Below are 15,329 nucleotides of genomic sequence, written 5' to 3' on the forward strand. Positions count from 1 at the left end.
ATAGAGAGTTAGAAACATCGATGAGAGAGAAACATCGATCAGCTGCCTCCTGCACACTCCCTACTGGGGATGTGCCCGCAACCAAGGTACATGCCCTTGACCGGAAATCGAACCTGGACCCTTGAGTCCTCAGGCTGACGCTCTATCCACTGAGCCAAACCGGTTAGGGCAAAAAGAGTATTTTTTGAGTGCACTACACCAAGAGTATGGTGACAAGGAATATTTCCAGATTCTTGCTGTCAAGGAGTCTACCATTTTAAAGGCAGACGTGTAAACAGAGAATCACAATAGGACGGTGGTGGCCTGTGGCCTGTGGCAAGAGCTGCAGAGGCAAAGGAAAGAAGTGCCTGCAACCCATCTGGAAGAACAGGGAGACTTCACAGGAAGGAGCAGCATTTGAGCTAGACGAAGGAGGAATAGGCATTTCCTGGGTAGATGAGATGAAGGAGCAGTGCAAAGGCAAAAAGAACATTAAGAGCAAGGGTGAATGTGGGACATTGTCAGTCACTTAGTATAGGAAGGGCCCGTGGGGTGTGCCAGGAACAGACTCATCAGAGGTGTTGACTGGCATGCAGAGAAGCTTGTTAGCTCTTGTCCTCTACACAGTGCAAAGCCATTGAAGTAATGTAAGCAGAGAAATAACAATCAGTTTTATTTCTCTAAAAATTTACTTTGGCCCTAACCGGTTTGGCTCAGTGGATAGAGCATCGGCCTGGGGACTGAAGGGTCCCAGGTTCGATTCCGGTCAAGGGCATGTACCTTGGTTGCGGGCACATCCCCAGTAGTGGGTGTGCAGGAGGCAGCTGATCCATGTTTCTCTCTCATCATTGACATTTCTATCTCTCTCTCCCTCTCCCTTCCTCTCTGTAAAAAAAAAAAAATCAATAAAAATTTACTTTGGTAACAATATAAACTACGAATTGAAGAAGAATTAGATGAGAATAAAGGGGTTTTTATAACATTTCAGGTGATTTGGTGAGGGTCAGCACTGAGGCAGTGGTGGGCGAAGAAAACAGGACAGGCCAGGAGTGACTGAGCAGAGAACTAAGGCCTTGAACACTTGGCTCACCACATTCAAGTAGTCGCAGAACCTTTTATCGTCCCAGATTCCCGGTCTCCCCACCTGCCTTTTCTCTAAATGAAAACAAGATAAATAATAGTTTCCAATTCACGATACAAATTCTCATTTACTTCATGTAAGCAATCACTTTGCATGATTTTTTACATTTTCACATCTGGGTCATACAATGAAAAATTGTGGGGAGCTCTCATAAATTTTATGAGATCTTTCAACTTCATCATGAAAACTTCAAAGTTAAAAACATATGGTCCATCCATCCAACTCTTCTAGTATGTGAGCCTTTGGTCTGGAATTTATTTCCAGTCAAGCTGTAATGTAAAATCACAAGTAAAATCACCATAGTTACTCCGCATTACAACTTCTAACATCATCATGATTCTGGATTAGATATAATTATTCATTTCTCCTTTCCTTTGCCGTTCCCTCAAAGAACTCAAGAGTTGTGACTTGTGAACTAATGCTGTTTTTATCTGGGTGGTGTTCATCATGACCTGCTTGTCTCATGCACTTCAAAGAAAGGCAGAGTGTTTTAATCAGCTCTGCAGAGAAACAGGGAAAATAGAAGTAGATTTCCCGTAGATTTATGCACATGTATGTTTGTACATGTAAACACACTGCTATACATACTTATACATACATATAAATATGTTTATTGTACCAGCACTCAGGCTTTATGATGTATAATTAATGGACTCATGGGCACTCAAGACCAGTTTGCCCGTTCCAACACATTAACCATGATATCCAGAAACATCGACCCGTTTCCCTGGGATGTAAATGAAAAGACCACAGATTGGTTTAGCCATATGTTTTTAAAACTATTTGACATTCTGTAAATTAGAGAACATAAAATAGGAAATGCAAAACTTAGAAGAAAAAAATGTGTCTATCTCAATAGTACTAAGTAGTATGGCAAATTAATTTTACTAAAATAATATACCTTAAAAATTATTTCTAAAAATCTGCTAATAGATTTTGTACATTTGATAAGTATTTTACTGTTGGTGGGATATTTACTATTAATATGATGTTAATTATGTACTAGGTACATCTAATTTCTCTTACCTTCATCTCTTTATTTCCCAAAATAAGAGAGGACTCTCCTAAAACTATGTAAATAGCTGCCTTGGATCAGGATACTAATGTCTGTGTCTTTAAGTCAGCATTCTCCGGAATCTAATTTAATTGAAATAGCTTTGCCTGTGTAAACATCTCCTTTGTTTAAATAAGATTTCACTGTTTAGTTTTGCCTTAGCAAGTGCAGCATTTGTTTGTCCATGAAACATTAGATTAAATGTATAGACTAATATGAATAGCTTCTCATCATCTCAGTGTATCACTGGCAGTGCCCCCTTTGCTAGCATGTGGAGTGTTGTCTTCTTTGGGGGGGAAAGTAAATTTTTGGCAAGGAAACCTCCTATCACCTTACCATTATTGATTTTAAATTTTGGAAAGACAGATTTACTATTTTAATGCAGCTGTTAATGGTCTTGATACAGTGAATGATATAGGTATTTGCTCCCAAAGTACAGTGAATTTTTCTCTTTGTTTTATTATTGTGTACCAGTGTTATCTGGCTGTCATTGCCACCCTAAAAAATCTAAAAATGTTCACTTTGTAAGAAGTACTGTACAATGAATGCTGTAGGAGATTGTTCCCTTCAATCCGACTCTAGTTTATTTTCTGGTTCCCATTTTCATTATATATTTATGTGTAATGCTTGGGAAATTTTGTGTGTTTGTTTTTTGTTTAAGCTGACATCAGCTCCCGTAGAGAGGGCCTGTGCCATAGTATCCTTGTAACTTGTGCATTTTTCCTGATCAGGCAATGCTCGATGTCACTGCAAACCAGGGATGGCTGGTGACTGCCCTGAACATCACTCACCTGGTTCAGATGGTGATCCAGGGTCGGTGGCTGAAAGAGTCTTCTCTTCTCACAATCCCACACATAGAGCAGCACCATCTTCACATCTTCAGGTAATTGTCAATGTCATTGGACTTTAAATTTCAAAAAATTCATTTTCTTTATATGTGTGGTCACTTGGTTTTCAGGTTGTGCCTAGAATGTTGATTCCTCACGGGGAAAATGCCCCCACTTCCCAGAGGAAGATGGGGCCTCGTGAGGCAACATTCTCACTTGGAATTCGATCCTGTCCCAAGCTGAACTGCAGTTCATTTTAACCTCCTATTAAATTGTTCTTCACTTGCAACATTGGATGCATTTCTATTTTAACTGTGTTTATTCCTTTACAGTACCAACCTTTATTTTAGAAGATGCTAAACTACTTTGTTGTCTAAAGCAAAATAAATGACCAATTTCTGTTATTGCAGAATAGATTCGAAGAATCTGAAATCCATAGTTCAAACGTAAATTGTGCATCTACAAAATGTCCAAAACTGGGTAGTTATGTATACTAACAGCTCAAGATATAACCTGTGCTTAAAAGATGAGTCTATATTATTATCAAGTTATTTACCCTTAGGTCCTATGTACATGGCTACAAATATTTTAGCAAGGAAAAGAACAGTACACATTACAAGCGAGGTTGGCAATGTTTAAGTGAAAACGTTTCTTTCACACCAGCTCAGAGACACTTTGCAGCCAACACGTGGGTTCACAGTCATGGGGACCAGCAGAACAGTCTGACTGAGGTCGCCGTCATGCACCCTCCGCCCCTTGTCAGCCAGACTAGGAGTGGCAGTCATTTGAGACATCTGGATGCAGGTGCCAACCAGCACCTCAGCCACACATGGGGTCTCCTCAGCAAAGTCCCTCAGTTTGTCTCAAGTGGGTTCCAGGGCAGTTGTTTCCGTGATGCTGAGTCCCACCACGGGCTGTCCCTTGGAAAGCAAAAGGCACATTCAGAGAGTGAGCCGCACCAGCAGCTGGTGGCATGAGGGGAAAGCAGATAGCTCATATGTCTGCAGCTCAGTTTCGGGAACCCTTCCAATGTGGTGCTAAGAGTTACGGGAGTTGGGTTTCAGTAGTAAAGCAGACACCTAAGAGTACTTACCCAACTCAGCACGCAAGCCTGTTATGGAAGCTGCTGGGGCCTAGGAGATTTGGTCCACTTCTTACTGTCACCCTGAAAAGTGCTATATTAGTATAATTTTAATTATATGTTTCTTTTTGCTCTACAAACGGCAGATAGGGAATAAGCTGTAGGTGCGCTACATTCTTGGGATTGGCACTATTTATACTGTAAATATCAAAGATTCCCAAAATGTACTTTATTAAATCTTACATTCCCAACTATTTACAATGAAAACCTATTCAAGTGATTATATTAGAGTCCTTTGCCTGCATCCATTAAAAACATGTCAGGGCTCCAGTTCAGACTTGAACCACGTAGCAGCATTGGTGCACATTAGTGCTTTCTGCTAACCTGCTGTCTGCAAACCTCACTATTCACCGAGCTCAGATATGATTTGCCCATTTTATGTAGTGATAGTGATACTGACTTGGATTGACAATCTTAAAGAATGCAGGCTGGCCCTGGCCAGGTGGCTCAGTTGGTTGGAGCATCCTCCCATTCACCAAAAAGTTTCAGCTTCTATTTTCTGTCAGGGCACATACCTGGATTGCGGGTTTGATTACCCATTAGGGCGCATACAGGAGGCAACTGATCAATGTTTTTCTCCCTTTCCCTTTCTCTCTCTCTCTAGAAATCAGTGAAAGTATATCTCAGATGAGGATTTTAAAAAATAATAATAATGCAAGCTGATTTTGACACCAATAACGGCCTTTTAAATACATGTTTTTAAAAACTATTCAAATTTTATAAGCCATCATTGTCAGAAAATCTCATTCGTGCTACGAAAGAATGATTTGGTTGGTGTTGGTATTATTTTTTAGGAAATGGAGCCCAGGTGTGAAGGGTCCACGTGTGGGTGGCCCTGGCTTCATCGAGTGCCTTCCTGAACTGATCCACGCCTGTGGAGGGAAGGAGCAGGTGTTCAGCTCCATGATAGAAAATGAGCTGCCGGCCCCAAAAATGAAGCAGGTAAGGCCTTCCATGTTTTGAAGCTCCTTTACTCTGGGAATTTATACCAGGAGTTTTTTTAACTTTGAGCATTGGTTATTGGAGTCAGACTCACCTGGATTTAAATTCTGTCCACCATTTACCAGCCATGATTATGAATATGAAACAACACACCTGTCTCATGAAGTTCTTGTGAAAATTAAGCAGCATGTTTTTATGTAAACTGCTTCATGTAGTTCTTGATATAGAGAGCTCAATAATGATATTAAAAATAATGATAGTATCAGTAATTAGAAGGAGCATTGGCGTTATCAGGAGTCGTTTCAGTAGCTGGCTGAGAAAAGTCCAGTACAGCTTGTCCTTCACTAAGCTGCGTGACCCAGGCGCACTCCTCACCCCTTCAGCATAGTCGTACTTCCTTTATGCTTGGCTATATTTTCATGCAGTTCCCTCAGTTACTTTTTTATGCCCCGCCTTCATTTTAATCACTTTAGTGTAACTAGATTCTAAAGTATTCCTTCAAATAAACTCCTCATTTCTATACCATATAACTTAGATGGAAAACTAAATCTGTGTTGTGAAAAACAATATAAGTCATCTCTCCAAACCATCTTTGGAAAGGCCAAAAATATGAATGAATGATGCCAGAAATATTTGGCATATCTAGACCTTTAAGTCTTAAGCAGTTTTACCCTAAACGTGTCAAAGTAAGCATTCAGGATTTGTAACATAATTAACACACTGACTTGTAAATGCAGGTATTAAAATAAAGAAACTTCTAAACCATGTCATTTTTTCCCCCAGTAGAACTGATTTTTGAGCAAAACTTGGAAAAAGTGTAACAGGCATTAAAGTCTGATTGTTCAATTTCTGTTGAACCCAGAATTGGCACCAAAAACTATTTAAATATTCATAATAAGTTCTTACCTTTCTAACTAAATTACCATCAAAATTATGAATAAAAACAATGTATTTAAATCAAAACAAGGCTTCCATTAGCAACAAAGATTTCTAACATAGCATATATTGATTTTAAGCCAAGTTTTAGATGTGATAAAAAATTAGAACATTGTTTTAATTAGTTCAGGGAGAACTCAGAAGTAAACTTACTTAATTTATTTGCATAAATTGCCATTCTGTTATCTTTAAAACCAAATGCAAATTGGCCCAGTCTGATATGATGATGGTTATTTGGCTCAAAAGTGCTTCAATATGCAGAGCAATCTGGTGTTGGCTCTGCAGTGAGGCGATCCCAGGTAACATACAAATCCTGAATTATTCCAGAAATTAGTATGTTTAAAGCATCAATTTAAGTGCTAATTGCAGTAGTAATGAGAAAAAGCAGGACGACTGTGAGATTTGCATCTCCCACCCCATCAGTATGCCTGGAACGGCTGCTGACTGGCAGCGGATTTGGCTGCTAATTAAATAATTGTATGCATGGCAGTGCTCCTGCCTGATTCAATAGATGAAGATTAATCCTCAGATAAATATGTTTGGCTGGTATTGAAATGTCTTAGCAGTTTCTGTAAAAAATAGCTCATGTTTTATATACATATGTGCGTGTGTGTGTACACACACATACACACCCAACAAATATCTCTGTACACACTGAGGGTGAAAAACAATAAGTGCTACAAAAAGAACACCTATGTATAAAAGCCAGATCCAACTTCTATAAAGTAAAATCCCAATGTGTTGCTAATAATTGAAAACATATACTGGTAACTAACTTAATGGTACATTAAACAAGAAATATGTTACTTTTGTTGTCTCACAAATTTAAATACTTTATAGAAATTGTGTATTGAAGTGTCTCCTTGGTCACTTTCTACTCTGGCCGGTGTCAGTGAACATCAAGTGGTACATGCAGCTTCTAGATTCTGGAATGACTGGCTCCATAAGGGGAGAGGCCATCATTTGTTACCTTGACTATTTAAATATCTATCCCAGGCATAATTTCAGAATCACATGATAAGTTATAGGATTGGATTAGATTGAAAATTTGCATTGGACTTACACTTTTTTAATTCCTAAGGGGTAGTTTGACTTATCAGGGCTACTTTATTTCAATTAGGTATGCTCAGCAGCACTAAAGTCTTAGCAAACAGGAAATCAAAGCTTGTAAGCAAATCTGTCGTATATGTTAACAAAATAAAAGGAAAATCAAAATTAAAGTATTCATGTGCTTTTAAAAACTAACTTAGATGGGAACTGATAAAAGAGCCATTATATTGAGAAGTTTTCTTCACTGATAGTGCCACATAATTGTAATTGATAGAAAAAGGTGACAATTAATTATCTGAGGACATCAAGTTTATTTTGTTACTTCCTCCTTTCTGGAGACTTAGAAATTCATTCATTCATTCATTCATTCATTCATTCTATGATGATGAACAGTTACTATTTGCATGCCAATTTCTCACAAATATCATTCAATTTAAACAATAAGAATAAAATTGGTATTTTTTACCCCTTTAGTATGTGTCATTTTAATCTGTATTCTCAATATAATGCCAAAAATATATATTTGTTCTTAGAAGGAACCCTGAACTTATAAGGCCCCTTATGATATACACATACAGAAATGTTTTTCTTTCAGAATAAATTTAGAGTATGGACCAAAAAAAAAAAAACCCGTTTTGTACAATAAGTGGTCAGTGGATGTTGCTGACTGACATCAACAGTTGCATCACATTTTTTGTTACTTTTACATCCCCAAGCAATGCTCTCTTCCTCAGAAGTCACATAAATATTAGAATGGAGGCTTCTCTACAACAAACCACAAACCAGCTCAATGACAAACATTTTTAAACTTACTTTTAGTATAGTCAGTAGTCACTCAATATCTAGGAGGGATTTATAATAAAGTGGTCACAAGTTTAGATAATGATTAATTTTTTTAGTTGATTTTAAGAGGACTTTAAACTACAAAGATTAAAAGCACGCTATTTTTGAACACAGTACAAGAAAAACTGGAAAATCTGAACACAAGCTATGGAGTGTGTCAGTGTTGATATCCTGGTATTAATATTATACTTTGGTTTTGGAAAATGCTACCATTGGGGGAAACTAGGCAAATGGTGCATAGGTTCTCACTGCACTGACTCTGGACTTAATCAAATTAACTTTCTTTATTATATTTTCTTTTCTTTTTTTTCAGGCATGGAATTTCTTATCTCACTTACCAGTGATAGATGTTGCCCTCAGTGTCAAAGGCTGGTGGGATGACTCCGAAGGACACAGTGAACTTTCTATCACTACTATGACTTCAGACAAGCGAAATGACCACAGATGGATCAGATTGCATGCTGATCAGGAGTATGTGCTTCAAGTCAGCCTGCAGAGAGCCCATGTTGGGTTCCACAAGGTATAGTGTTTGGTTTCCATTCTCAAATGCTTCACACCAGACACCAGCGTGTGGCACCCCACATATCTTTTCCCTTACTAATGCATCCGTGTCATTCATGAATCCCTCTTTCTCAACTGGCCTCACTCAGTTCTCCTCATGTGCCAGTGTTCAACCCCAGAATATCGACCTTACATGATAGTATGTTGCTGGGGGACTGTTCTCAAAATATGGCCCATAGACACAGTCCAACAGAATTTCCCGGAGTGCCTTTAAGAGCAGATTCCTTGGCCCTCCTCCAGCCTGTCTGCATCAGCAGCTCAGGAGGGGGGATCTCAAAATCTGGACTTCTGCCCATCACCCCAGATGACTTTTTAAGGACATGAAAGCTCGAAAAGCACTGCCCTAGAAGCACTTTGTTCTGTGGGAACCACGTTGGGCTGGATGCAGATGACAGCAACGCTTCACCACCCAGCTCCATGAATTTGAATAAGACACTAAGCTTGTCTGTGCCTCAGTTGCCACAGCTGCCTCTTCCTCCCTCATAATGCGTATGAGAGGGCTTTGTCAGTGTTCATGCAGACCAGAGATGTACAGTACTTTTATTTGCAATTACTGCACTCTTTTCTGTTGCCTGTGACCATCAAAATTAATCATTTGGTCCTCTGAGACTATTAGTGCATCGCATGTGGCCAGATTGGGTTTTGAAATAACCATGTTAATTGAAATAAGAAAGACTTTGCCTTCTCTTGGGCCAAGTGGAGTCGGGGGCTTTCCTGTGTCTGGGATAAGCCCACAGGAGTGGGGCTGTGGTGCTCCAGTACTGTCTTCTGTTCTCACACATCGCCTGGTGAGAAACTTTCACCTGTTACAACGTCCCTTCAGTAATGTGGCTTCAAGTCCCACCTTGTTTGATATTTAATTCTAAAATCGGTCCCTGTGAGTATGAACCGATTGGCCTCTGGCATTTCAGAGTCTTTAATATGAGACTGTCTAGATGAGTTAGTAGATCCAAACTTACAAAAAAAAAAAAAATAATCATACAGGTAAAATCATGGGGAAAAACCTATGACTTTTTTTTTAACCTTAATATTGCTACTTAAAAATTAGATTCAGTCATGCCAAAATAAACCCTTTAAAATTTTTTTTAACAACGGTGTTTTTTGTGTATTTTTTAAAAAATATTTTATTGATTTTTTTACAGAGAGGAAGGGAGAGGGATAGAGAGTTAGAAACATCAATGAGAGAGAAACATCAATCAGCTGCCTCCTACACACCCCCTACTGGGGATGTACCTGCAACCAAGGTACATGCCCTTGACTGGAACCAAACCTGGGACCCTTGAGTCTGCAGGCTGACGCTCTATCCACTGAGCCAAACTGGCTAGAGCAACTCCTTGAATTTTGTTTGTAAATGCTGGAAAAATACATTATTCTCCATGCTGTCTTTTAAAATGCCTTAAGTAAAACATGTCCCTCCAAAATCTTGAATGAAGCCTGATCAGGAGCTTGTCATTATTAACACATGTCTTTATTAGCACTTTTTATACCATGATGTCATTGTCTTACAGATTCACTAGAATAATCATGTATTTTATAATCTCGATCTAAAATAAAGACTTAAGTGCTGTCAATATGGTGATATCTAATCTTGAATTGTGGTGATTAATATATCTTACAAATTGCTTGGCTTATAATTTTTCATTCCTCGGAGAAAGTATTTTTTAATATTCTATTAGAATGTGTTTTTATTGTGTGTGAGTGTTAGTCTTGGGTGGTGTAGTGCTTATTTTTTTGAAGTCTAGAATCTAGTCTTGATTGCCTTTTTTTTACCCCCCCCCCCCCCCCCCCCCCCCACGTATCAGTTTCTTGTGAATACGTCTTTGGAAAATTTGGTTAACCTGGTTTATCTCAGTTTGTTCATCTTCAAATTGGATATTAATATTATTTATGAAAGTTTACTAAATTAGTGTCAAGATTCAGGGCTTTCTGTTCTAACTGAGCCAAAATGTCCTGGTAATTATAGCCACAAAGTATTATTTTGAGGATTTTGAAAAAAGATAAGTGATAGCATATCCAAGACACCGAACCAGAAAATTAAAAACATCCCAGATAGATAGACTGAAATGTGTAGATTTGTGGCCTTTTAATCACAACCAAGTGGTATAGAAAGTCCAGAAATTATTAATGCTTTATCTTTTTCTTTGCTGGTTTACAGGGAAAGCAAGACAACCATGCAGTTGCTCCTCGGTTCCCCAAATCAAAAGATGAAGGATGGTTTTTGATATTAGGAGAAGTGGATAAGAGAGAACTTATTGCTTTGAAAAGAGTAGGATATGTTCGAAATCATCATGTCGCTTCCATCTCCTTTTATACCCCAGAAGCACCAGGAAGGTAAGCAGAACCTTACCACCAAAATTCTGAAAGAATGGAATATGACTGTGATTGGCAAGGGGGTTTGACATCTTTGTTCTATTTTTCTATTGTAGGTATATCTACACCCTGTATTTAATGAGCGACTGCTACCTTGGCCTGGACCAGCAGTACGACATTCATCTCAACGTCACACCAGCGAGCATTTCTGCACAGGTCAACGAGGAGATCTCCGATGCCTTGACCGACCTGACAGTGAAGTAACCTGACCCCAGCAGTTATTTGAAAGAAGTGGTTAAGGAGTCTGGCTGTTTAGTCACCTAGACAGAGTCGAATTACTTGATGTTTGCCTTGGTGGAATCAACTTCTGACCTCAGGACACCCAGGAAATTGACAGGAGCTGCAGTCAGTTTCAACACAAGTTAACTGCGGTGGCCTTTTTAACAAATGTTGCCTTTTATAATGTCTTCATGGATTTTCTTATATGTAAAATCAATACTCCTGTAGGAGAATCAATTTGTGTATATTGCGACTATATATAGGAATTATCAAACAAATTTCACATTGCACAGTGTACTGTTTACAAGAATATTAGCTTCTTTTTTTTTTCTAAGGAAAACTACACTGAGACGTGACAGTGTTAGAATTTATTGTGACAGATTTCTAACCCTGAAGCATAAAATATGTAAGATACCTGTATGGTGGCACACATTGTGTCTTGTTAACAAACTTTATACTTTGCCACATGTAGAAATGATTTCCAGAATTTCTTATAGTCATAAATGTTAATAATATAGAGGTAAAATCACATTATAGAGCTCAATGATGAAAACAGAATATACTGACCTTAGAAAATGTAGATACTGTAACTAGTGGAAATAAAATATTTAGATCGCCACTTGAAGACAAGCTGACTCAGTTATTCCTCCTGCTTTTTCTCCATCATATTACTTACTCTTCTGTTCTTATTCCCTTCTATGTCAAAACTTCACTTCCACTTTTTTTCTGAAATATTTATTTACACAAGGAGAGAAGTATAGTGCGATTTGTGTTGCATCATGTACAGACCACTCTTTGACTTTTCCTTCTTCAGGATGGCTCCTAGGCAAACAGAAAATTTTCAACCCCTACAGGTAGGTTTTTACATGTGATGAAGGAAATTTTAAAAGGCTTTCTGAAACCAGAACATATTGCTTGTGTTTACCGCCTTCTCCATGCTAAAAAAAGAGAGAGAGAGAGAGAGAGAGAGAGAGAGAAAGGAAGAAAGAAAAAAAGAGAAGAAATATAGTGTGTGGGTACCAGGCATTTACTTCCCAAAATTAAATCTAAATAACTTGTGAACACACCAAGGTCATGAGGTGTCTGAAGTTCACTTCATGTAAAGAGGTCTTCCTGCTTTTTCTTTGGCCGTTTATTTTCTAATTAAAATTCATACCTTAGCCACTTACTTCTCCAGTCCATACAGGAACCTGAGGAGAAACAATGTCGTAGTCTTCATGTTTATCAGTGCCATTTCTTTTAGTGAGCAGGTAGGTTTGGGGAGCTGGAAGATCTGTATCGCCAGACATGTGACACAGGGCCTGGGACCAATAAGAAAGAATTTCTGTTATGTCCATTACTGAAAGGAAGAATAATGTGACTAGTTAAACTTATTCTTAAGTCAAAAGCAATTAGTTCACAACAAGCTGCAGAAGGCACTAGTAAGGCAAGGTACACTTGCATGGAAATGTTTACCTTATAACAATAAGTGACCAATGCTATTTGTCATTACTTCAAAATTCTAATGTTAAGTGTACATTATAACAGGGCAGGTGCCAACATAATCAGATTAATTCCATATTCCTGTTCAAATTCCTCTGGAGTTTATCAACTCCATTAGAAGTGCCAGTCAGATATGCATTCCAAGTACTATGTTGAGTAGTTTGATACCCACATGAATCAGAGACATGTCCTACCCTCAAACAAGGCAGCCTGGTGATGAAATAAAATGTAGCTAACTATAATAAAGTAATTGCAGCAGTGGATTATTATTCAGAAAAATAATTTAGGGATATCTAGGCAGAGTTTTGAAGATAGTTAGAATTGTGAAGGCAGCGATGAAAGAAGAGAATTCCAGGTGGAACAGTAACAATCTGTGAGTAGACCCCAGCCTAAGGTATCCAGTTAGCCTGCATTTTCAGACATGAAAGGGAGTGACAGGCGAGAAGGATGGAAAAGTCTGTGACATGACCTTGAATTAGAGGGTAAGGACTGCAAATCTCATGTGCAGGCAATGAAATTCTTTGGCAAGGCCCCAGAGAAGATTATGACAAATTCTGAGAGTAGGACAGGGAATCAGTGGAGACATGAGATAGCCTACTCTTGTAGGGATCGAAAGTACTCTCAGACTCACCAAGAACAGGCTACTTACCATATCTTCTTATATCAACATAGGAAAGGAGACTAAAGATAATAGGTAGTTTTATTATGATGATGACATTATTTATGGAAAAGAATGAAATCTGTTTATATATCAATGTATCCTGGGTATTACTAGTATTTTAAAACTTCAAATTATCAAAACATTTTAGCCTGAGATTCTGGCTCCCTGTCTTCTTTCACCAGAACCCTGTCTTTTCTTCATCACCGCTACTAACTATTTACAGTGAAAGGATCCCCCAACAGGAACAACATATGATTGAATAATATGAACTGATGATAACTTTGGGCCATCTCTCTTTCAAAAATAATCCAAAATGAGTAGGCAAAAATTATTTCACGAGCCAGCTTCTTTAAAAGAATAACCTGAATTAACTTTTTAAAATTTAATGTATTGGGGTGACATTGGTTAATGAAACCATACAGTTTTCAAGTGTGCAGTTCTATAACACATCATCTGCATAATGCATCGCACTCACCACCCAAAGCCAAGTCCCTATCCGCCAGCATTTATCCCACCTTTGCCCTCTCCCACCTCCCCTTTTCCTCTGGCAATCAGCATACTGTTGTCTGTATCTGCCTCTTTTTTTTTTTCCTTTTTCTTTTTGCTTAATCCCTCACTATTTTCACTGAGCCACATCAACACCCCTCCTCTCTGACAGCTGTCAGTCTGTTTATGAATCTCTTATTGTTTGTAAATTAATTTGTTCATTAGATTCCCCCATATACATGAAGTCATATGGTATTTGCCTTTCTCTGACTGGCTTATTTCACTTTTTTATGGCTGAGTAGTATTTCATTCTGTAAATGTAACACAGCTTTTTAATCACTCATCTACTGATGGGTACTTGGCTGCTTCTAAATCTTGGCTATTGTAAATAATGCTGCAATGAACATAGGGGTGCATATATTCTTTCAAATTAGTGTTTTGGGTTTCTTTGGATATATTTATAGAAGTGGAATTGCTGGGTCATTAGGCAGTTCTATTTTAATTTTTTGAGTTAACTCCATACTGTTTTACACAGTGGCTGCACCAAACTGCATTCCCACCAACAGTGCACAAGGGTTCCCTTTTCTCTGCATCCTCACCAACACTTGTTTATTGATTTATTGATGATAGCCATTCTGACAAGTATGAGGTGATTTCTATTGTTTTAATTTGCATTTCTCTGATGATTAGTGACATCGAGCATCTTTTTATATGTCTATTGTCCCTCTGTATGTCCTCTTTGGAGAAGTGTCTATTTCAGGTCCATTGCCCTTTTTTAAATTTGATTGTTTGTTTATTTGTTTGCTTTTCTTTTTTCAAATATTTTTTTATTGATTTCAGAGAGGGAGAGAGAGAGAGAAATATCAACACTGAGAATCATCTCTTGGCTGCCTCCTGCATACCCCCCACTGGAGACTGAGCCCACAACCTGGGCATGTGCCCTGACCAGGAATTGAACCGTGACCTCGTGGCTCATAGGTGTCCGTTGCTCAACCACTGATCCAGCCAGCTGGGCAATTGTTTGTTTTCTTGATGTTAACATCATTAAAATGTCCATACTACCTAAAGCAATCTATAGATTCAACGCAATTCCTATTAAAATATCAATGGTATACTCGGAACTAGAACAAATATTCTAAAAATGTATATGGAACCACAAATACCCCGAATAACCTCAACAAACTTGAGAAAGAACAAACTTGGAGGTATCACACTACCTGATAGCAAACTATACTGTAAGGCCAAAGTAATCAAAACAGTGTGGTACTGGCATAAAAACAGGGATGTAAATCAATGGAAAAGAATAGATAGCTCAGAAATAAAATCACACCTTTATGGTCAATATTTAACAAAGGAAGCAAGAACATATGATGGGATAAAGACAGTGTATTCAGTAAATGGCGTTGGGGAAAATTGGACAGATACATGCAAAAAAAAAAAATGAAACTAGACCACCTCCTTACACTATACACAAGAAAAAACTCCAGATGATTAAAGACTTAAATATGTCGGGAAACCATAAAAATCCTAGAAGAAAACATAGGCAGTAAAATCTCGAACATTTCTCATAGCAATCTTTTTTCTGACATGTCTCCGGGGACAAGGGAAATAAAAGAAAAAATAAACAAATGGAACTA

At 38.2% G+C, this 15,329-nt stretch overlaps 1 protein-coding gene across 8 annotated transcripts in view; it reads left to right on the top strand.

Annotated features, from left to right (window-relative positions):
* ASCC3 (activating signal cointegrator 1 complex subunit 3) overlaps window positions 1-11,693 on the top strand; it is a 255,129-nt gene extending 243,436 nt beyond the window's left edge. For all 8 annotated transcript variants that reach the window (XM_014531334.1, XM_005883805.2, XM_014531335.1 and 5 more), the window contains 5 exons: window positions 2,906-3,057; window positions 4,937-5,084; window positions 8,227-8,433; window positions 10,630-10,805; window positions 10,901-11,693. In XM_014531334.1, coding sequence (XP_014386820.1) covers window positions 2,906-3,057; window positions 4,937-5,084; window positions 8,227-8,433; window positions 10,630-10,805; window positions 10,901-11,048 — 831 coding nt within the window. In that variant the 3' untranslated portion in view covers window positions 11,049-11,693. The remainder of the gene's footprint in view (window positions 1-2,905; window positions 3,058-4,936; window positions 5,085-8,226; window positions 8,434-10,629; window positions 10,806-10,900) is intronic.
* Window positions 11,694-15,329: the final 3,636 nt, after the last annotated feature.

Source organism: Myotis brandtii, unplaced genomic scaffold (genome assembly GCF_000412655.1).
Source record: "Myotis brandtii unplaced genomic scaffold, ASM41265v1 scaffold8, whole genome shotgun sequence".
Taxonomy (NCBI): Eukaryota; Metazoa; Chordata; class Mammalia; order Chiroptera; family Vespertilionidae; genus Myotis; species Myotis brandtii.